Source organism: Amblyomma mixtum, chromosome 4 (genome assembly GCF_055824585.1).
Source record: "Amblyomma mixtum isolate Tamu chromosome 4, ASM5582458v1, whole genome shotgun sequence".
Classification (NCBI taxonomy): Eukaryota; Metazoa; Arthropoda; class Arachnida; order Ixodida; family Ixodidae; genus Amblyomma; species Amblyomma mixtum.
In genome coordinates, this window is record NC_143015.1 from 78,084,292 (window position 1) to 78,108,906 (window position 24,615).

A 24,615-nucleotide genomic window follows, 5' to 3' on the forward strand; every position below is an offset into this window, starting at 1 on the left:
ACAAGGGTCAAGAGCACCACGGGCAGGCACACAGAAGAAGGGCGGCCCCGGCGGCGAGCGTAGCTCCGGCGTGATGGCTCTTCTGCTGCCCGTCTGCTGCTCGGGTTCAGCGCGGCTCCGTTTTTATAGCCGCTGGTAACGGTTACGGCAGCCAGCCGTTCAAATCCTCCAATCACCGTTCAAATTAGACCAATGGTCGAGAGCCGGCGAGCGTCGGAGGAGTTCGCACCGACGGAGAGGAGGAGAGGAGGAAGGGTCCGTGTCGGCGCCGCGGCGGCGGGATGAGTCACGCTGCATGTCGCGACTTGTCCGAGAAAGTCTGGGCCTGCTTTGAGCGACGGCGGGCGAGCAGCGCTTGTTTCCAGAGAAGCCAGCAGCGAAATGTGGGCTCCGGCACTACACCCGGCTAAAAAAATGGAGGAAAATTTGAGGTCCGCCTTAAGTGTAATACACGATAGCATTAACGGGTTAATGCCTGTATGTTCGGAATTGGTAATACTGGACTTTGTATTCACAGATCCCTAGGTGTCCTTATACCACTCCCGGTGCAGCGGTGCAAGCGGTTAAGCGATGCGGCACTGCCCTGCGATGGCAGGTGCTGCCAGCGGTGGGGCTTGTGCGACCCAGGTTGCTCTTCCCGAGGAACCTGGGTCATTTCCGAGCACCTGCCGTGGCGTCAGACCACAGCCCCCGCAGCTTCACCCCGAAGGTCATGTTGCACGTACGGCGATACCTCAGCTTTACCTAGCAGAGTGAAGCTATCGCTTGAACACATACTGTCACACGTCCACGCGGTTTGTATAGGTTAAACCCTACCACTTTGTTTCTTTCTCTTTTCTCGCCGCGATCACTATGAGGTGCTTCGGTTTCGCGCTCAGAGGCCGACAGATGCAGCGCTTGTTGACGGTCTTGCACGTATCCCAGCATTTGCGTGGAAATGGACTTAGTTATGCGAAAGTGAAAACTTTTTGGTGAACTTCGTCGTGTTGTTTCGATGCGTTAGCAGCCAAAACTTCTGTATATCTGAGGTTAACGGAATAAAGTTTGTCATATCCAAGGTGTGCTCTTAGGTTCGTTATGTAAAGCCCTCACCCAAGGCCCCTCATGTAAAGCCCTCCCCCGAGAGGACCCTAGAGGTGTTGTAATAACTAACTAACTAACTAACTAACTAACTAACTAACTAACTAACTAACTAACTAACTAACTAACTAACTAACTAACTAACTAACTAACTAACTAACTAACTAACTAACTAACTAACTAACTAACTAACTAACTAACTAACTAACTAACTAACTAACTAACTAACTAACTAACTAACTAACTAACTAACTAACTAACTAACTAACTAACTAACTAACTAACTAACTAACTAACTAACTAACTAACTAACTAACTAACTAACTAACTAACTAAATAAATAAATAAATAAATAAATATCTGCGGTCATCACACCAAGTTCGTTACATCCTTGCTTAAGACGTGGAAGTTTGTTATATCAGAGGTGACAGTTTCTATACAACCGAGGTTTTATACTAAATTTTCAAAACAAAAGCCAGCGCAATCGAAGTACTTGACAGCTTAAAAGAGAGTATATAGCGAATCATACGCTTCGTTAAAGGAAACATATTTATTTGATTCGATGTTGAAAGAGATCGGAAGACCGACCTTTTTCAAGGGTGATTTGTCATCGCTGGTGTTTCCCCTTTTATAGGTTGTTGGACACAGAACAGGAGAGCGAGAAATGGACAGAGAGTATAGAAAGCGGAGAAAGGGGAAAAAAATGTGGGAGCAAAATAAAGAAATCTGCATGCATAGGAAAAAAAGATAGTTTCACCCGCGCGATAAAATGGAGAGTGCGCAGAACATGTAAGTAGTAGGAAAATACAATATCCAGATGCGACCTCTGCATTGTAATGCATAAAAACAAACCTACGTGGCCTTCACGGGACCAGAAGGTTAGGCAAACTGGGGGTGGAAATAACGACACAAGTGTGGCATGCAAAAAGGGGTATGACCTCAGACAACGGCGTCAGTGGTGCTTTGTGTATTTTTGTAGGTCTCCGACCTCGGGTGTCCTGGCTTTCGTTAATGCCCCTTTGCACTTTGTTAAATTTAAAAACAATATATGATTTCCGCTGCTCGTGCTGACGTGTATTTTTGAAGTTCAACGAGCTAAGTTGTTCAGCGAGTTGGTTACGATGTTCCATATCTACAGCGCCGTGACAAGATCAGAACGGAACAAGTTCGGAAACACATAAAGACAAGCACAGCGCTGTGTTTGTCTTTACATGCTTCTTTTCATCATAAATATGGTGGTGTAATTTCGTGCCATTTTTGCCCATAGCTGTACCGCTAGTTTGAAGATATTGTGAGACGGGAGGCAGAGCGCAGGATGGAGCGACCTTTAATGGCACCCGCAAATATGGCGACCAACCCGTCGAAGAAGAAGATGAGCGATGATGGTGGATATGTACAGATGAAGACGAAGGTCGCATGTTGTGCTTACACTTTCTCCCCTCGCGTACGAAAGCGACCGGCCCGGGCGCAGATTAGAGCACAGTAGGGCGACGGGCAAACGGTTTGAGGCGGGAAACATGAACAATCTCGGCACCTCGGCAACGACGATCATTAACAGGATGAACAGGGGCAACGCGATAGTTCACCGGGGACGTTTGTTCGAGTGCGGTATACGGACCAATATAACGGCTGAAGAATTTTTCACACAATCCCGGGGTACGCACTGGAGTCCAGAGCAGTACCTCATCACCAGGGTGAAAAAATATGGCACGGTGGGAGAAATCATAGGTGCTTTTCCGGGAGGCTTGGGAGGCGTCGGTATTCAGGCGGGCAATGGTAGGCGAGAAGTAAACTGTTCGTGAGAGAGTCTGGAAGAGGTTGAGGGGGCGGAGAAGAAAGACGCTTCGAGGGTGAAGGTAGGTTGACGTCCATACACAAGGAAGAATGGGGAGAAGTTGGTGGTTCTTTGCACGGCAGTATTGTATGCAAAGGTAACGAAGGGAAGCATGGTGTCCCAGTTGGTGTGGTCGGGCTGGATGTACGTGGCTAGCATATCGGACAACGTGCGATGAAAGCGCTCTGTGAGCCCATTGGTCTGAGGGTGGTAAGCTGAAGAGGTTTTGTGCACGGTTCTGGAGGCGTGAAGAACTTCGGCAAGGATGCTGGAGAGGAAGGACTTGCCGCGATCACTAATAAGGACACGAGGAGCTCCATGGCGCAGAAGGATGGTGTTCAAGAAGTAGTGGGCGATCTTTGAAGCAGAGCCGAAACGAACAGGGGCCGTTTCAGCGTATCTAGTTAAGTGGTCGATGGCAGTGACGATCCAACGGTTGCCCGTTAGTGTTAATGGTAAGGGACCGTAGAGGTCAATCCCAACGACTTCAAAAGGGCAGAAAGGACAGGGGAGAGGCTGTAGCAGGCCCGCAGGGGCAGATATGCTCCGTTTGCGACGTTAGCAAGAGATGCAAGACGCAATATATTTTCCAACGGCGGTGGAGAGGCCAGGCCAAAAGAAACGGCGCTTGATGCGGTCATAAGTTTTCTGAAAGCCTAAGTGGCCAGCCGTGGGGTCATCTTGAAAGGCGTGCAAAACTTCGCGGCGAAGAGAACGGGGTACGACAGGCACCCCCATGAGTCACCGAAGGGGCTGTAATTGTGCCGAAGAAGGATGTTGTCGACTAGCTTGAAAGAGTTAAGTTGGCGACGTAGGCGGGCATTCGGTGGCCGCGTGGCACCGCTCAGACGGTCGATAAGAGTCCGGCAGTAAGGGTCGGCCCGCTGCGCTGAGGCGAGATCGCCGAGACTGGGAGCGGGCATCAAGTCAATGGGTGCGGCGGTCAAGGTTGAGATAGCCGTTGAAGGGGCAGTTTGGCAGTTTGAGGATGCGGAGGACACGCGCGGAGGTTGGGTTTGGGCGAGGGGACAACGAGATAGCGCATCGGCGTCCTGGTGTTTCTTGCCCGATTTATAGGTGACGGTAAAGTCATATTCCTGGAGACGGAGAATCCAGCGGCCGAGGCGCCCGGACAAGTTTTTCTGCGAGGACAACCAGCACAGGGCATGATGGTCAGTGACAACTGTGAACTGGCGGCTGTACAAATAAGGGCGAAATTTCTGAATGGCCCAGACAACAGCGAGGCACTCTTGCTCAGTTATCGTGTAGTTCTGCTCCGCTGCAGTCAGTGTACGACTGGCGTAGGCGATGACTTGCTCGCACGAGGAGTGCTGCCGCTGCAGAAGAACGGCACCAATGCCATGTCCACTGGCGTCCGCGTGTAAATTCGTTGGAGCATTGTCGTCGAAATGTGCCAGTATCGGATCAGATGTGAGAGCTTTCTTTAAGGTAGTAAAAGCGACCTCACAGGCCTCAGACCAAACAAACGGCGTGCCAGCGCAGAGGAGCTTATGCAAAGGGGCCGCAATAGAGGCAAAGTTGCGTATGAAGCGCCGGAAGTATGACGCTAGCCCCAGAAAACTGCGCAGGTCTTTGACGCGTGATGGGCGGTGAAAATGCAAAATTGCAGCCACTTTGTCGGGATCAGGCTTTACACCCTTCTGGCTAACGACATGACCGAGGACCTTGATAGAAGTGGAAGCAAAGCAATTTTTCTTGGTGTTTAACTGAAGGCCGGCCACAGAAAGTGCGCTTAATACTTCATCGAGACGAACAAGGTGTTCAGAAAAAGTCGAAGAAAGAATGACTATGTCGTCTAGGTAGCATAGGCACGTTTTCCACTTCAGACCTCGGAGAACGGTGTCGATCATGCGCTCGAACGTGGCCGGAGCATTGCACAGGCCGAACGGCATGACGTTGAATTCGTATAATCTATCGGGAGTGGCGAAAACAGTTTTTTCCTTGTCGGCCTCATGCATCGGTATTTGCCAGTATCCGGATCTTAGGTCGAGACTAGAGAAAAATTGTGCATCTTGGATACAGTCGAGGGCGTAATTAATCCGAGGCAGCGGATATGCATCTTTTCTAGTGATCTTGTTAAGGGCGCGATAGTCAACACAAAAGCGTACTGAGCCATCCTTCTTTTGAACCAGCACAACAGGCGAAGACCAAGGACTCGAAGAAGGGCGTATGATGTGGCGCTTGAGCATGTCGGCTACGTTATCTTGAATAACCTTGCGCTCACTAGAAGACACACGATACGGGCGGCGGCGAATGATGCCCGAACCATCTGTGTAGATGCGATGCTTAGCTGCGGTGGTTTGGCTCAAGGTTGTTGTCTGGGCATCGAAGGAAGCGGCATGCTTGGTCAAGACGGCAAGCAATTCATCTTTTTGAGCCGGGGTGAGACCGGGGCTGATAGCAGCTGAAATAGATGTAGAGGCAGAAGCAGGGGTCGAAAGAGAAGAATGGGTTTCGGCGTAGTGTTGAAGGCAGTCAGTAGTGAAGACCCATTGGTGAAGCGGAGCAGGGAAACGACGAGAAAGATGCCCCTTGAGAAAAGACGGGGGCTTGGTGTGACGAAAACGTCCCCAGCGTTGACGTGGGCAGAAGCAACAGAGAGGACATCTTCGCAGCCGGGGTAAAGTACATGATCAGCGGTGGTAACCAGATGATAAGAAGGCAGGACAGAAACGGCAGAAAGGTCGGATTCAGTAGCTTGTAGAGTAGGGGGACAGCAGGTAATTACAGCTTGCGCAGAGTGGAGGAAGTCCCAGCCGAGGATGAGGGGATAAGCACAGGATGGAAGCACAGCAAATACTATGTAGTGCAGGATGCCGTCGATAGTGACTCGTGCTGTACACAATCCGGAAGGACGCATTGATTCATCATTGGCAGCACGGAGAGAAGGACCACTGTAAGGGGTGCGCACCTTGCGAAGACGAGAACATAAAGCAGAACTAATTACAGAAATGGCGGCGCCCGTATCGATCAATGCTTCTACTACAGTGCCTTCAATATCAACGGCTAACATGTTCGACGGCAGTGCAGGAGGAATTGAGAGGTCGGCATGCGGTGCGGTTTTACCTCCGGAAACTGCAAAATTTAGTTTTCCGCGTGGCCAGTTGTCTGGGAGGATGGTGGGCGTAGAGGCGACGAGGAGCGGCGGAAAGGCGAAGGGGAGCGGCGGCGCGACGACCTGACGGTGGAGGAGCGGTCCGGAGAGGTAGAGAGAGAGGAGGGACGATAATTAGTATGGTCGGCAAACGATGGGCGGTAAGCGTACGACGAGTGTGGAGCGTCTTGGGAGAAGTCCCCGTACGATGGGCGACGAGGAGGACTGGTGGCAAACGTCGGGCGGTAAGCAGGTGACGAGTACGTAGCTCCGTTGCGAAAGTCTGGGTACCACTCGCGCTCGTCGCGCTGACGCCGACGGCATACACGGGCAACATGTCCGCGAATTCCGCAGTAGTGACACACCGGCCGACGTGCAGGCGGACTCCAAACAGGACACACAGCGGGGCTCGGTGACACAGAGACCGGAGTTTGCTGGACGGGCTGTGGATGGGACGGATAAACAGCAGCAGGAGGCGTCGCAGCAACCTGGGCATAGGTACGTCCAAAACGCGGTACAGGTGGTTCCGCAGCCAAGGGACGAGTGACCGAAGCGAGCTCGTCTTTGATGAGCTCACGCAAAGGCGAGGACGACGGGGCTGGGTGCGGGTGGGAGTCGACTGGCGGTGAGGTGGAGCCGTGCAGTTCCTCCTGGATAATGGAGCGAATGAGGGAGCGTAAGTCCACGTCGGGTGAAAGTGGGGTGTCCCAGGTGTCTTTTAAGCGAAGGGACTGAAGGTCGTCAAGACGATGGCAAGTTGTTCGGATGTCTTGGACTGTCGTTGGATTCTGAGCAGCAAGCGTATTGAAAGCAAATGACCCAAGCCCTTTCAGAAGATGACGTACCCGATCGTACTCTGAGATAGCGCTGTTGACACGTCGACACAGGGCAAGCACGTCTTCAATGTAGGATGTGTAGGACTCACCGGGTAGCTGAATGCGCGTATCTAGCTTTTTTTTGTAGACAGTGGGGCTTGCACCAGATGTGCCAATAATTTGTCGTATCTGTGCCGAGAACTGAGCCCAGTCCGGGATGGCATCTTTATGGTTGACGAACCAAGTCTTGGCCCCGGCAGTGAGGTAGAAGGACACGTTTACAAGTTTCATCGCTGAGTCCCAACGATTATAGGCACTGACCTGGTTATATTGGTCGAGCCAGTCCTCGACATCGTCCCCATAAAGACCAGCAAAAATAGGAGGCTCGCGCTGGAGTGTGGTGATGGTTCAAGTGGGGTGTCCAGAAGATTGGGAAGGACCGGGTTGGGTCATCATTGCTGGCTCCAGACGGTTCGAATCGAGAGGAAGAAGAACGGGGGGCCCATCGGGAGTACGAGTGGTGTTTTCGCTGACGGTATCCATCGGTGCGGATGGTACGAGCAGGTGGCGACCGGAACGTAGCTGCAGTCTGGCGGCGGAGAGGACGCAGGGATCGAGAGCACACTCTACCACTTGTGAGACGGGAGGCAGAGCGCAGGATAGAGCGACCTTTAATGGCACCCGCAAATATGGCGACCAACCCGTCGAAGAAGAAGATGAGCGATGATGATGGATATGTACGGATGAAGACGAAGGTCGCATGTTGTGCTTACAATATTATGAGTTCTTGAATTCTAAGGTGTTAAGTTTAAGGACCAAATTTTTAATGACCGCTGCTTAGGCAGCGGCCGCCTAAGAAGTACGTCTGAGACAGGATGTGTACAAATGGACACGCCTTGCTGAACATGACCGCCATTTCCTAACAAGTAGTACTATAAAAAGAAATCTGTATTTTGTGACCTGAAACACTTATTTATTAAGGGCACTGTTTTAGTTTTGCCTTAATCAACGTTTTAACAAGGCAGATAAGATGAAGCCAAGAGCATTTACTTGACGCACCACAGAACGTGGAGGCATTCATCTTGTTCTCCTGTTTCGGTAAACCATTAAGCGCAGCAATCACGAGATGGCAGCACCGTCAGGTGGAGTGGGAAATTCGAATGTAGATTAAGTGGCCTAAGTGGTGATGATAACGCACTAGGAAGTAAAGGAACGCCACGGGGCTCCGTCCTGTCCCCTTTGCTTTTTAACCTCTCCCTCATCAAAATTCCCCCCAAACTGGCACAAATACCAGACCTACATCACACGTTCTATGCAGATGACATCACACTTTGGGTAACCAAAGGATGCGAAGGCTACATAGAAGACACACTCCAAGCAGCAGTGGACATCATTGAGGCATGCGCATGGGAATCCGGCCTCACTTGTTCTGAGCAAAAATCTGAACTCTTCGTGATCCGTCGTAAACAAAGAGGTAGGCGTACCACGACATCCCCCCCGCAAATAAACGTCTATGTTAATGGACGATCTGTCAAAGAGGTACAGACCATGAGAATACTGGGGTTGTATTTACAAACAAATGGAAAGAATACTGACACACTCACTAAGCTAAAACGCACGGTAGAAGCGACGGCGCGTTTAATCCGCCGCATAGCTAACCGCAGACAAGGGGTGAGGGAAAGAGATTTATGCCGCCTAGTGCAGGCCTTTGCGCTAAGCAGGATACTCTATGCCACCCCTTATCTCAAATTTTCGAAAGCAGAAAAGGACAAATTGGATAGCATGATACGGCAGGCCTATAAGGCTGCGTTAGGACTCCCACTAAATGCCTCAACCGAAAGGCTTATGAGGTTAGGAATACATAACACCTACAATGAACTGAAAGAAGCCCATTTAATGGCTCAAACAGCGCGATTAGCCAATTCCAGAACTGGCAGGAGTATTCTTACCAGGCTCGAAATTAACTTTCAACCTACGAATAACGATGCTAAAGTAGACTTACCCCGCGACTATAGGACGGCCCTACTAATCAAACCACTCCCCAAAAACATGCACCCCTTACACCATGAGGGCAGAAGACAAGCACGAGCCAAAGCCTTACATAAGAAATACAGACAGTGCGCTGCAACACTTTATGTAGATGCGGCAGAATACAAAAATACCAATGCCTTTGCAATTGTGGTTGTGAACGAGAATGATGACCACATCGTCTCGGCGACAATCAAAACGAAATCCTCTGAAACGGCAGAAGAGGCGGCTATAGCCCTCGCCCTAGCACATACCCAAGGGAGCATCATCCTCAGCGATTCCAAAATGGGTATCAATAATTTCTCTAAAGGGCGAATTACAAACACCTCCCTTAGAATCCTTAACGCAACCAGACTCTCACCAAATTATTCCGAATTGATATGGGTCCCAGCCCATTCGGGGAATCCGGGGAACGAGGCAGCCCACAATAAAGCCCGAGGTTTCGTCGACCGGGCAGTGGATGAGTCTGGCTCCCTGAATTTCCCGAAGGACTCAATGATCACATATCATGATCTCACCAATCATTTTAAATTAGAGAGGTGAATTTTCCCCCCTCCAGACAAAAGACTTACTAAAGAACAAGAGGTTACGTGGCGTCGTCTACAGACGAGATCGATACGCACCCCATCACTCCTCGCGCACATTTATCCAGATCTTTACAACCCAAACTGCAAACACTGTGGCCAACGTGCTACCTACGATCACATCCTGTGGGACTGCAAAATAGAGCCACCTCCGAGTGATCTAGTTACCGCTCCTTCTCTCGAGTGGTGGGAGACCGTGCTGGCTAGCTCTGACCCCAGAACGCAAGTTTTGGCGGTGGAGTGGGCTGACAAAGTCGTCGAGGGCTATGTACTCTCGACCACTTAACGCGACCTCTTGCCAAGCTCTTCCCGGCGAATAAAATGTTTTACAATCAATGGTGATGATGACGATAAGAAGTCGCACAAAAGCTCGTGAGAATCGCGTGTACAATTCTACATGCCATGTCGCAAAATTTTAACGGGGGACGTTTGTTCAAGAAATGGAGTAATATAGAGGCTCATATACTTTTTACATAACCGTAGAGTGCGCACGGGTGTCCAGAGCAAAGCCTCATCACCTAGAGGAAAAGAAACGACACACAGGGTATGGTCATAGCAAAGTTTAGGGGAGGCCTGGGAATCTTCTGTGCTCAATCGCGCAAGTTCACGGCACTGGGCGAAGTGGGAAATAAATTGTTCGTGGATGGGTGCTGAAGAGGGGACGAGTAGAGAAAAGAAAAAATGCCTTCATGATGAAGGTAGGGGTCCGGCCATAAACAAGAAAAAGGGCGAGTAACGGGTTGCTCGTTGTAGCGCAGTATTGGAGGCAAATGTAAAAAAAATGAGAGCAGGGAGTCCCAGTTTGTGTGGTAAGGTTGAATGTAGGCGGAAAGCATGTCCGAAATTGTCCGATGGAAGCGTTCTGTGAGGCCATTGGTTTGGGGACGATAAGCGGTTGTTGTTTTGTGGGTGGTATACGAGGCCTGAAGAACTTGCTCCAACATGGCGCAGAGAAAAAGTCTGGCCACGGTCGATGAGGAGAACACGACGAGCTCCGCGGCGCAGAAAAATGGCGTGCAGAACAAAAATGGGCTATTTCTGTAGCGCAGCCTGAAGGAAGAACAACTGAACAGATACGTAAAAACAGTTGTTCTTCCTTCAGGCTGCGCTACAGAAATAGCCCATTTTTGTTCTGCACGCCATTTTTCTGCGCCGCGGAGCTCGTCGTGTTCTCCTCATCGACCGTGGCCAGACTTTTTCTCTGCGCCATGTTGGAGCAAGTTCTTCAGGCCTCGTATACCACCCACAAAACAACAACCGCTTATCGTCCCCAAACCAATGGCCTCACAGAACGCTTCCATCGGACCATTTCGGACATGCTTTCCGCCTACATTCAACCTTACCACACAAACTGGGACTCCCTGCTCTCATTTTTTTACATCTGCCTCCAATATCAAAAATGAAGCGTTTGCATAAAAGTCTAGAAACTGAAAACCCTTTATTATTTTTTTATTTATTTGCCCAGTAATACCTAACTACATGCCGATATTTTACTTCTTTGCTCATTGCAACATTAGATTTTTCCTGCGAAATAATTCAACAAACGTATGGCGCTGAAGGAACACAAAGTATGACTGTTTGTGAGCATTTATCCAAAGCTTCTAAACAGGTTGATAATAAAAATGAAAATTGCTATGCTTTCTACAAGTATCAGTGAGTATGCGAGAACAAAAAGAAAAAAACTGCGATAGAATGGGAAGAAAACAAAAAAAAATCAGGTTTCGTATGCTCCACTTTAAAAAAAGGTTAAGGAGGTGGGTTCGTGAGTAAGTAATTTTTTATTTATTAAAATGTATTTCTTTGCCTCTCTTTGTATTTCTTCAAGTGTTTGGATGCCGGGAACCATATGACATTTGCATATTCTAGTGTTGATCGTATGAAGGCACTGTAAGTAAGCAATTTAGTTTCTTTTGATGCCACTCGGAGACGACGTCTGAGGAAAAGTAACCTTCGTGTAGCAGCAGCTGTGATGTTATTTACGGGCGAGTCTCATCTGAATTTGTGCGTTAGTGTCATGCCTTGAGATTACTGTTCACTGAATGGGGTTAGTAGAATACTGTTAGCCCTGTTAGGAAAATGCAGGGCCTGTTTTCTTCTTGCTATTCGTAAGAAAGCCCATTTGTTTACATTTGGTGCCATTTCCCGCATTGTACACCACTTGCACAGTTTTCAGTGTGCTGTTTAGGGCGAAATTATCATCAGAGGAATTATTTTGCGGTAAAGGATGCAGTCGTCAGCGAGAAGCCTGATGTTTGCGTGAATATTTTTCGGAAGGTCATTTTTAAAGATCAAAAATGATATTGGTGCCCAAACGCAGCCTTGCGGTACTCCAGAAGTAACAGGTACTGCTTCTGAGTTGTGGTCATTTATTGGCACAAATTCAGGGCAATTTTTTTCATAATCCCGCATCCAATCTAAGATAGCATTTTCACCGAATGTGGATATTTCCTACTTAGTTTTGCATGAAAAACGCGATCGAAAGTTTTAAAGAAATCTGTGAAGATGAGGTCCATTTGGTTCCGGTTATCAATGCTAAGAGAATTGTCTTGCTTAGCGCCAGTAGTTCGGTGACAGCTCATAGCCCCTATCGGAACGCATGCTAAAAAGGTGATGACAAATTTATTTATTTCCTAAATACTGCTGACTGCCCTTTGGCGGTCAAGGCAGGAGTGCACAAAGTTAAAAAAATTACAAAGTAGTAACAACAAAATAACAGCAACAGAGGGCGATTACAGTACGAGGACATAATTTCAATAAGGCCAACGGGAAGCAAAAAAGTGCAAGCAAATCATCCGACGTCAAACAGACTAAGCGAACAGAATAAAAACAAGGAAACCGAAATACACTGTGTACTAGACGCGCTACTGCGATACATGAGACGAAACAGCAGACAAGAAAGATTCTGAAGATACCAGGTTGGTGATATCGCCTGGCAGTCGGTTCCATTCGGAAATGGTGCGTGGAAAGAAGGAACAAGAATATGCTTTTGTTCGGCATCGTGGCATCAAGATAGTCCGTTCGTGTTTGTTACGGGTGGGGCGTGTTTTGTTGTATTGCATATAACTCTGAAAATTCAGTTTTGTTTTATTATTATGTATGATATTGAACAACATCTTTAGTCGGTGCTGCTTTAGACGGGATTCAAGCGTGGGAAGCCCAGATCTGTTGAGCAAATCAGATACAGAGACCTGCCGACCATAAGCGTGATAAATAAACCGGAGTGTTTTCCTCTGGACGCCTTCAAGAATTTTTATATCCGTTTTTTGTGTGCGGATCCCATACAGCGTCGGCGTATTCGAGCACTGGACGCACAAGTGATGTGTATGCTGTCAGTTTAGTTTTGCTCGTGCAATGCTTTAGGCGGTGCTTTCATAACTGAAGTTTTTTGGACGCTGCTGAGACAATGGACTGGATGTGTACGCTCCAGTTCAGGTTGGATGTCATGGTTACCCCAAGATATTTCACCTGAGTCACTGAGTTGATCGGAAGGCCATTGATTTTGTATGTGCATTGGAGCGGTTGTTTCTTTCGTGTTTCGTGTTGGGCAAATGCTCTTGTTCAAGATATGTGCTTAAATGCTTCAGCACTAGATGTTCTAAAATTTTGCAGACGGTACAAGACAGTGATATTGGCCTAATTTCAGAAACATCACCTTTTCTACTTGATTTGTAAATGGGAATGACCATTGCTGTTTTCCATTCATTTAGTAATTTACCAGTGGTTAGGGGTTTGCTAAAGAAAACACAACTATTTCACAACCCAGTGAGAGTACCTTTTGAGAAATTATTGGGTACATTATCGGGCCTCATCTGTTTCTTAACATGAAGATTTAGTAGAAGGTTTAGCATGCCTGATTTGGTTACTGAGAGTAGTTTGTATGATTGTATGAGATTGCATGACTTCTATCAGCTTGATTTATGTGTTTCTTTAGTTGTATGTAGTTTTATTTCATACACTGTGTCATTAATTAGAGATTTAGAGATTGTGCTCTATTCTGCTGTTTCTTCGGACGATCAGCACCGTACAAGCATGCCTGTGGCTTTGGCGCGTGCATAGTTCGTAACTATATATGTACTTAATACAATTATTATTACCAGCAGCACCAGCATAGCAGCAGCATACCAGCAGCTCCATCACAGCAGCATACCAGCAGCATACTAGCAGCACCAGCATACAAACAGGCCAAGCATCAGTCACAACATAGCAGCATACATGCAGCCCCAGTATAGCAGCAGCATAGTAGCAGCACCAGCAGCAGCAGCATAGCAAGGGCATAGGACGCACAGCAAAGCAGCAGCTTATCGGCAGAGAAAAACACTCCGCCAGTCAGTTTACTCTTTAAAGCTGGTCATTGACATGAGAACATCCTTCCCGTCTGCGAGGTCATGAGGATATCAGCATCCAGCGCCATTTCCTGTCTCTATTTTCACAGCGAAATCAACGAAATGATAGTGCCATGGCCTTGTACTGACCAGGCTAAGTTTAGTACACCTGCTGTCGCCATGGTGCTGCAGGTCACAATACTCATCGAGAAGGGTAGAAAGTGCTTAAAAGCACCGTCCGACTATAAAGTGAAGCTATCAGGGATGCAAAAGTTGCCACCTGTTATTTCCCTTAGCTGCCTAAGGCCAGATGTCCTAGTATTGGCTCGGCTTAGAAGTGACGTTCAATCCACGTGATGGGAGCAGAGAAACGGATCCTGTCGTTTCGCAATAGTTGATATTTAAGAAGAGACCCTGTCCTATGTTATTTCACAACGTACAAGGGTAATTGCGTGCCGTCATGTCTTCTACGAAGATGACCATTGTTCTCTGTATTCTGGCTGCCACAACAAGAGAGGCATTGGCAGACCCTCTTGAGAATGCAACTTCGGGGAACTTACACAAAGGTATAGCTCATTATCTACTCTTGCTTATCGCAGTTCACTGGGGTCACTAATAGATTCCTTAGATACATGTTTCTTCCATTAAACCTGTAAGCATTTGGTATCAAGTACAGTCATTAGAGGTTAAAAACACGCGGATGAGTGTCACCAGCTCGTCTTGATAGTTACTATGCAACAGCTCACCTACACCATACAGGTTTCTCGGAAAACAAGGCTGTATAGCATTGCATCACATTGATACTTGATGCATGCATCAATGAGAGTGTGACATTTAAACGAGGGTGAGGGGGGCTCCTCGAGCTAAGAAATTTGTCTCCAGAAAAGTCATAAAATTGTTTTGCTGGTTTGCTTCTACAGATAAGAAAATAAGGATAGGGTCACGACATAGGTATTGTTTCGAGCCAAAGCGCCGAGTAAGTAACCAACACTCTACACGATGACGATAACGTTATCGTTCTTGTACTCACAAACCATTGCTGACAAATGGCTTCCGCGCCGCGCTACATGGGTCACTTTTTTATAGAGCGTCAGCTTTCTACCCTAACGGTCTCGGGAAGGGCTTTGTAGTTTAAATAACCAGAAAGTGTCCGCGGCGAACGCGACATAAGGATACTCGTACTCTTTCTCCATCGCTGTGGCCATGTTAGAAAGAAAAAAAAACGCACACGGAAAAACGGTGCGTGAACGCTACAGTATAAGGTTTGCAGGCGAAAGAATTGCAGGAGAACAGGAAAGGAAGCCGGTACTACATCATCCTCTAAGACTCCGCATATTATCGGTGTCACAGAGACAAGGCCATACAAGGTGTTCAATCTAAGACTTTACAAAAAGTTCAAAAACAGGATTTCGGAGTTAAAAGAACGCTTTTTTTGGCATAGCACTGTCAGCGGTGTAGTAAATCACAGTGCAGCTAAGGCATGTTAACTAGCAGGCTGGAAAGCTAAGACTGAATAATTAGCTTTGTAACTATTGCTGCTAGCCTTCTTAATTATTAAGAAGTGTGTAGCCCACCTTAATTAATATCTGTATCACTTTTTAGAATTTCGAAAATGCTGTTTTTCTCGGCGCTGTGACGCTACAAATTTTGGCTATTTCGCGCCAAAATACATGCGCTTTCGATAAGATTGCAGGCAAAGCGACCACTCTAGTGTATGTAACTCATCGAAATAGCCAAAAATTTGCAGGTCTACAGAACCTAGCGTAACCGCATTATCAGAATTCTGAAAGCTGACATGGGTGTTGCTTATGGTCCGCTACCCGCTTGTAATTAAGGAGCGTAACTGTAATAGTTATAAATTTAACTATTCAATATTAGTTAACCAGCCTGCTTGTTAGCACGTCTTAGCTGTATTCTGATGTACTACACCGCTCACAGCTCTATGCCGAAAAAATCACTCTTCTTGCTCAAAAAGACGATTTTTAAAAGTTGTGTAAAGTCTTAGGTGAAACACCCCAGGTATAATGGTGAGGAAGATTCAGAGGTGACACCCCCTGGCTTCAAGCTGGTTTGAGGAGACAGGAGATTCGGGATAGGTGGCAGCATGGCCCTGTTTTTTCAGTCCAACTTTCGGTTTTCTGTGATCCCAGTCCCACCAGATATCGAGTCTTTGTGGTGCAAGATTCACTGAGACAACCCATCTTTGATAATAGGGGTTGTTTACCGTCGTCCTGGATCTTGTATTGATCATTTACACATTCTGAGTAGATGACTAGATGTCAACAATACTTCTTAAAATGTTAAAGAACCCCAGGTGGTTGAAATTTCAGGAGCCCTTCAACACAGCGTCCCTCATAGCCTGAGCCGCTCTGGGACGTTAAACTACAATAAATCAAACGAAATCATTTAAACGTTATTTGTTTATGGCAATTTTATGTACCTGGCGTCGTCTGGTTACCTATGAAAGGAGCTGGTACACTTTTCATGGTCGTGTGGCTTAAGTCAAGTTGTTCGAGAATGCACTCGGCAGGCCGGAATTCTAGACATAGTCTTTCTTGCCCCATGTATTATAAACATCGGCTATGAGTGCGACGAGATTGAGGGGGTGCCCGATCACAAAGCTGTGTTAGTTTCGAATCCTTGCACCGTTCCTAAATCTCGTTTTGTCTTCTGTACATTTCCTGATTTCGGCCGCAGAGATGAACTTACATTCTATGTGATTTCTTATTGTAATTATTTGTGATCAAGTACCGTAAGACAAGACATGCATTAAGTGAGAATTTCGATACACTCGAAACAAGACGTAGGATTCATCGGCTGCAGATGCTTCATAACATAACCAACAATAGAACAAATAATGGATGTTAACACCTCATACAGTTTAACAGGACGAGACTAACCAGATGGAAACATGAGAAAACAATTGCTATGTCACTAACTAGAACCAACGCGCACCGCTTCTCCTTCTTTCCGCGAAACATAGCAGAATGGAATGCACTTCCACCTGGAATAGTGAACATGCCACCAATCGACTCATTTTTAACTGCTCTAAAAATCGTCACATAACGCGCCATTGCGTTCCTTCATTTTTCGCGCACATAAGCATTTCAGAAAGTGCACCTTCCGATAGCTGGTAAAGCGATGCCTAGCACTCTGCTGTACCTTTTGTATTGTTGTTTTTTGTGCATGTGTTTTCTTCGTGCTTCTTCACAATTCTTGCTGCTCATATCTGCTCTCCCCACAGCATGTATTGCTTAACCTCTTTTGATGTTCTTTTGATGTTCTTTTGACTATCAAGTGTTCATTTTATAATTTCATGTGAACGCCAAGAGTGTATTTTTGTTGTCTTTTGTTTGTACCCCCTCCTGCCTTGGCCGACGAAGGGCAGCCGGCAGTATTTGATAAATAAAATAAAAATAAAACAATTGCCTGCCCCTCACAATGTTTGTGATTTTGGGGGCTCCTCGCACTGCAGCACATGTACTCATTGACAGCTTCAGTTCTTAATGCGCAGCCGTCCTTGCGATGATGGCGGGCTACTTCGAGGGAGACATCATGATGCCAGAGACTGAGAGCGTAAGTAATGCGAAGCGTATACTTTTCTTGAATGGGAGTCGCTAAAGGGTACAACTCTTCTTCTTGAGCGTTTACTCGCTCTTACTGCCTGATCTAAAACCCGTACTGCGTCAGAACTGCGGCTAAGCAAATATTATTGTTATTAATTTACTAAGCCTGAGATACGGTTTCTGTATGATCGAATGGTGTAGGAGGATAAGATCCTTATTCTTTTTATAAGGATGGGATTATAAGTGCGCTGAAGGCGAAAACTCTACCTGCTACTCTCCAGCCATCTCCCTCCCTCTCTTTGCTTGTCTGGAAACGAAGGAGAGAGCGTTTAAGAATGCCCACTGAAAATTAAAGTGAAAAAAAGGGATTACCAAAAGAAATGAACTAAAAATAACATCAAAATTACTATGCAATCAGCACTATAATATAATCTGAAAAATATGTAATCAGGATTGAAATATATTCGAAAAAGAATAGGCGGCAGACTGAAACACAGTGTGAACAGAGTTCGACTGAATCAGAATTTGAATACATTGGCGAGCTAAAAAAAAAATGGCTGAGGCTTAGCTTAGGTTAAGCCTAGTCAGATGCGAAGCATATTGTCGCCGAGTTGCATATCGAGCACGCCGCTTGGCTAGACGTTCTTCACGCTCTTCATCAGTCTCTGTAGCACGCCGCAACTTTTGCTTCTCATGCCAACGAGCAGCCCTGTCTCCAGGAGGCATCTCTATCCCGTGTACGCCTAGCAGAGGCAGGCGCACCCCCTTGTATACCGCCGCTCCAGCATCACGTGTTCACTACAGCGCACCTAGCGGCAGAAGCAGGAAACACATTGGTCGCGACGCCTCGCGCGACGGCGCGAGCTGGGGCCCCGTTTCTCCTATGTCGTTACGTCACGCATCACGTGGTCCTCCTTGGTCGCGCCGCCTCGCGCGACGGCGCGAGCAGGGCCCCCGTTTCTCATCTGCTGTGACGTCACGCACCACGTGGTCATCCTTGGTCACGACGCCTCGCCGTCGCGACGCCTCGCGTCATGACGGCGCGAGTTGGGCCCCCGTTTTTCATCTGCTGTGACGTCACGCATCACGTGGTATGACATGGAGGTCACGAAAGGTCAATGGTAACGACACCGCCGCGCTCGAGGAGCTGGGTTGGGCTATTTTAGTATGCTTCGCATAAAAAACTCGCATCGCATTTCCTCCACTTTAGTACAGTGGCTCGTGCCTGAAATGTTTTACAAACCATCTGATATTTTAACCGTCGATGGAACATCGTCATACAGCCTCTGCGTACGATTCCTACAGGAGCGCTGAAGTTTAAAAATACCGTGTTGTGACCAACGAAAAACAAGCAAAAAGAAATATCTGCGCGAGCAAATATGAGGGCATTGTCAAGGGCACATAGAACTAGTACCGACCGCAAATATCGCAGCCAACGTCCAGTTAGCATCATATGGAGGTATCCATTACCTTGATGCTATATCACCCAGACAAGTGCACACTGTTGATGGGGACACTGATGCGCAAATTACAGCTTGGGCTTTATGTTTACCTGAACTGTCTGAAACCACGACCTCCAAATATATCTATATATATAAAAAACAGTAAAATATAAAAAAAATATCGGTGCGACATAAATTTTCGCTGCGTTACCTGTGAGTGGTCATACCCACGCTGTCATCCCTGAGAGGTATGCTTGAAACAACCCGACAAGCACATGTGCAGCCAGGGTTAGACTATTTTATTGCCGCCTGAAATACAGCTACTTTACAGCTCTTGGAACCGAAGTTTCATAAAACGAAAACACTATTTCTGTTTTGCTATTGAATTTAAAAGATAAAAATTGGCCATCGACCTCTCGAAGGACCACTCATACAAGCGAAATCGTATTTCTTCGAATATTTAGGAACGTATGCTGCGACCGTAGGAACCTACTGTTGATTTTCTTGGTTGGTTTGAATTTGATACAATTCAACTAGCACAATGCAGCTTGACATGGTTACTGGGTGCATTTATCGATATTTTTGTACGAAAGGTTAACATAGGAATCAAATTGTTTTGCACATATCGGCGCTCCATTTCAAGTACATAGTTTAAATTTTGCACGATGATTGCGATATATTTTGACATGCTGCGAGCGACCTTCCAGAAAATCTTCGAAGCATACAGTGGTTTGCTAGAATCTGGGCATATGCTTGTGCAGAAATTTATTAACGGCTTTTGTTGTTCAAAAGAATTTAAATATAGGGTGGCTGTGTGGCGAAAATGAACTTTGCACAGAAAAACAAACCTGTTTTCAGTAACAAACGATTCGTTTAGTGCGGTACATGCAGTATCTACAGAGTAACACCCGGTGAAAACTCGATATTAGTGTAAAGTAGTTTAAAACCGCCCGCGGGCTACAAACCGAGCTCCCCCTTTCGTGTCTTCAGTGCGGCCGACACCTCATAAACACGAACAAATTGTCTACCATTTCAAGTTAAACGGAGGTCTTTCAAACCAAAAAACAGCTATGATGATGATTAGTGTCTATGGTAGCATACATTTAAAAAGCATATTGAAGCAGTTGGCACCATTTGTAAATAGCTTCCATTTCGCATACGGGGGTGCCGTTTTGTCAATGTCTTCAAGAATCGTGCTACTTTCAGTGCGACACAGGAAAATTCCTTTTCGATCCGCTTTGTCTACCGTCCCCTTTGTGTGAGGGATGTTTATTCAGACCATTATACAAGACGATGCTACGGCCTCTGAATTTCTGGGTCTTTCGTATCTTGTTTAAAGAATAAGGTAGAAGTGTCCTGCCAGTGGGAATGACTAGCTCCTGATGATACCCGTTCCTTATGGCATACCTTGAGTGCGCCTTTGTACGATGCCTTCATGGCAGGCAGACACGCAAGTTGCATCTGTATTGCTTAAGTGGCCATCAACCTTCTCATTCACCGTTGTCCTGGAAAGGATTGCAGTTGTTTGCCGCCGCCTCTTGTGGGGAGACAAAGCTATCACTATGCAAACCCGCCAAGGAGCATCAGAGTTCAGAGAAGCAGTCCAAGAACCGTGTCGGCAGAGCTGTTCCGGTCTCTCCGAAAATGACCTCGACTTAGCGGCACTACTTCGACTTCTCGACTTCTCTGTTTCAACACCGCCGCTTTTGTGCTTTTGCAGTAAGTGGAGCGGGCATCGCGGAGGAGGAGGAGGAGGTAGAAGAGGAAAGGCAGGGAGGTTAACCGGAAGAATAATCGGTTTGCTACCCTACACGGGGGGAAGGGGGTGAGGGGATAAAAAAAAAGAAAGAGAAAGGAGAGTAGCCGAAAATAGAAGTCACTCTAAAACGTCAGTGTTCGTTGAAGTCACAGCCTGTCGTGCAGGCCAGAAGTTCTCAAGAAGCGGAGAAGTGCCTTGGAGGCCTTCTCCGCCGAAGACCGCCGCGGCCAGTGGCCGAGAATCTTCATTTCCGTCAGTGGGCGCGGATCTAGGCGCTCCAGCGCACGGCTGAGAGACTGCCTTTCGGTGGTGTAGGCAGGGCAGTCACAAAGAATGTGGGTTATAGTCTCGTCATGCCCGCAGGTGACACATGCAGGGCTATCAGCCATACTGGAAAGAACAAACAAGTGGAGGGGGCGGGGTGATTGTCTGGTGCCCAGATATCACCGCATGTGGCACATGCAGGGCTATCAGCCATACCGGAAAGAACAAACAAGTGGAGGGGGGCGGGGTGATTGTCTGGTGCCCAGATATCACCGCATGTGGCACATGCAGGGCTATCTGCCATACCGGAAAGAACAAACAAGTGGAGGGGGGCGGGGTGATTGTCTGGTACCCAGATATCACCGCATGTGGCACATGCAGGGCTATCTGCCATACCGGAAAGAACAAACAAGTGGAGGGGGGCGGGGTGATTGTCTGGTGCCCAGATATCACCGCATGTGGCACATGCAGGGCTATCAGCCATACTGGAAAGAACAAACAAGTGGAGGGGGGCGGGGTGATTGTCTGGTGCCCAGATATCACCGCATGTGGCACATGCAGGGCTATCTGCCATACCGGAAAGAACAAACAAGTGGAGGGGGGCGGGGTGATTGTCTGGTGCCCAGATATCACCGCATGTGGCACATGCAGGGCTATCAGCCATACCGGAAAGAACAAACAAGTGGAGGGGGGCGGGGTGATTGTCTGGTGCCCAGATATCACCGCATGTGGCACATGCAGGGCTATCTGCCATACCGGAAAGAACAAACAAGTGGAGGGGGCGGGGTGATTGTCTGGTGCCCAGATATCACCGCATGTGGCACATGCAGGGCCATCTGCCATACCGGAAAGAACAAACAAGTGGAGGGGGCGGGGTGATTGTCTGGTGCCCAGATATCACCGCATGTGGCACATGCAGGGCTATCAGCCATACCGGAAAGAACAAACAAGTGGAGGGGGGCGGGGTGATTGTCTGGTGCCCAGATATCACCGCATGTGGCACATGCAGGGCTATCTGCCATACCGGAAAGAACAAACAAGTGGAGGGGGGCGGGGTGATTGTCTGGTGCCCAGATATCACCGGCCGTCACCCGGACGATGGGTTTAGTGAAAGGCTCAAAAGGAAATACAAGCTTTATATAGCAAAGAGAAGCTACGTAGGTAATACTAATGGCTCATAAGTGCCCATACAAAGTTTGGTTTGGTTTGGTTTGGTTTATGGGGTTTAACGTCCCAAAGCGACTAAGGCTATGAGAGACGCCGTAGTGGAGGGCTCCGGAAATTTCGACCACCTGGGGTTCTTTAACGTGCACTGACATCGCACAGTACACGGGCCCATACAAAGTAATCAACAAAAAAGTGCAAATTCAAAGGAATACTACACATAGGCTACAGTGTAAAGGGAGATGTTGCAGCAGCAGTGCATAATTAGACATTAGGTCAACAAAAGAATCAAATTGATTCACTTCCATTGTGTCTGTCAAACGACCGGATTATCGCGATGTGGCCTTTTCGAAGTGGCCGTCCGGAGCTATGAGGGAACGCTTCAACGAAGCCAACTTACGACGCAGGTTCACCGGCAGGCCTAAAGGCCTTCATCTATAGATCACGCCGCGTGTGTCACTTCGCGCCAAGCCAGGCGGGCACGAACACGTATCGTTGATACTACAAGCGTCCTGAAAATCATTTTAGAAATCCTTTTTTCAGATGCAAAAAATATTAAAAAAAGGTGAGGCAATGCCTCCCCAGCATGGACATCAAAGGCCTAAACAAATCAAAATAAATGAACAGCGGATCAAAAAATAAAGTTAAATTTGAATACAAACGCCAATTCGAAAAAAAGAAAAGAAGCACGGTATGCTCTTAGTAAAAATTGAGCGTGAAGGCCGGAAGACGCGCAGAATGTGATACCTAATAAAAAGAATGAAAGCCCTAGGCGGCAGGTGCGAGACGCTGTGGGATTTACCACCACCAAGTGGCGCGGTGTGTTAATTAGGTGGCACTTCGCCCACATATCGCCTTTTCGGGTCAGAGCAATTAAGCTGAGGGCACTGCCAGCGCTTGGTGCCCGCCTGCGCTCTCGCCTCGAAGGAAGGCGCAGTTATTCGAAAGCACAGGTGTTTATTACACAGTAAGCTGCATTACAGAACACTGCACTAATCCCCAGACCTCGGTACAGCCCATAGCATAGATGCAGCACCCGAAAGCGAACCCGCGGAGCAGCGCCCGCAAGGCAAAGACTATATTCACGCGTGACGGCCCAGCTAATTGCAATCGCATGCTGCACGGCTAACCAAAGGGTTAATTCGCGTGCAGCACAACACGAGGGAGGATGGGAAACACGCGGAGCACATCTTGACGACGCAGGTCGCACGTCGATGGCTCATTGCGCGCCGTCACCGGCAATGGCCGGCGATGACGGAGATCCGGCCAAATCAGGCCCTCCAGAATCCGAAGCGCGTCAACGCCGCACAGGCGGGCTACAGCACTCCGGTGGTTCGGGCCTGGACTCAAGCATGCGTACTAGATGCGCACGTTAAAACACCCGCTCTCTTGGTCCCCCGGCAAAGACCGGGGCACCCGAGAGCCAAACTCTACGCACCTTTCTGCTGCCCGAGTCGGTGGCGATCTCCCCGCTCGTTTCCCGCTCAGGGCCTCTCGCCGAAACAACGCCCCCAACTGTCACTCGGAGTGACCCAATGGGGACGCGAGGTCGAAGCGGGAAGAACGGAAGGGAGGGTGATTTACCGCGGTACTCAAAAAAACTTCCCTCGCAAGGGAGGACAAGCAGCGCGGCTGCTCGCATTCCGCTAGGGAAAACCCCACGGGGGGTCTCTCTAACGAACGAAACGGCAGAAGCGGGCGCACACTCGGGTAGCGCAAGAAGATAAATCCCCACAACGCACAATATAACTGAAAAAAAAAATGCGGTAAAATATACCGGCATGAACCTATAAAGGAAATCGGACGACAGGTTAGGTTGTTTAAATGCAAGATCAGAGCAAACGACGCGAAAAACGAAATAACAAAACAGGCCAGCACAAGAAAGCTAGTGAGCATAGAAAGAATGAGGGGGCAAAAGAGCGGAAATAATTAGGCAGTGAGGTACGGGGCTACACGAAGAAGCGAGCACGGCATCCTCTCAGCTCTGGGTCTGTGGGCCCTCCAGCAGAGGACAAATAGCCTCACAGAGTTGTCAAGGCAAAAGAATGAATTAAAGAGATAAAAAAAAACTGTATGCCAGTTGGAAGAGCGGCAGAGCGGTGACAGTAGGGCAATGTGTTGCTCACAATTGCAAACATACGTTTAATCAGAACATGTGCGCATGAATTACTTAGAAAGAGCTGGAAATCGATTTCCTCAAAATGCATGGACAAGATGTAATCTGTTTCACGGTCAATATATGATGTGATAGCACAGTGACCAATCCAGCGAGATATACAACCACAAGCTCGTTCACAAGGACATTATTTCTATTCTGAGTCAAAAACAATGAAAATTAAGAGGGAAGCCACCGTAGCCTGTTATGAAAGGAGCCATTGGTTTCGGCGGAGGGAAGGAAGATAGAAAATTAGTAACATCGGGAATCAAGCGCTAAATTCTGTGCCACTGAGATAGAAATGTCATTGCGTAGATCACTACTTATGAACAATGGCTTGAAAAGGCTATCCGGGCGCAACGACGGGAAAACTGAGATGATTCGCAAGTGCGAGGCGTGCAGCCGATTCTACTACAATATCTGCAAGTTTGTGACTGACCATGCCCCGATGACCTGGGACGGTAAAAAGCCCAAATGTATAGAGTAC

The 24,615-nt window shown here is 47.7% G+C and overlaps 1 protein-coding gene across 1 annotated transcript in view; it reads left to right on the forward strand.

Moving 5' to 3' along the window:
* The first annotated feature begins 14,241 nt into the window (after positions 1 to 14,241).
* The window catches only part of LOC149347134 (astacin-like metalloprotease toxin 5), a 39,074-nt gene continuing 28,700 nt past the window's right edge, over positions 14,242 to 24,615 (forward strand). The window contains exons 1-2 of the mRNA XM_089585499.1: positions 14,242 to 14,344; positions 17,293 to 17,354. Coding sequence (XP_089441625.1) covers positions 14,254 to 14,344; positions 17,293 to 17,354 — 153 coding nt within the window. The 5' untranslated portion in view covers positions 14,242 to 14,253. The remainder of the gene's footprint in view (positions 14,345 to 17,292; positions 17,355 to 24,615) is intronic.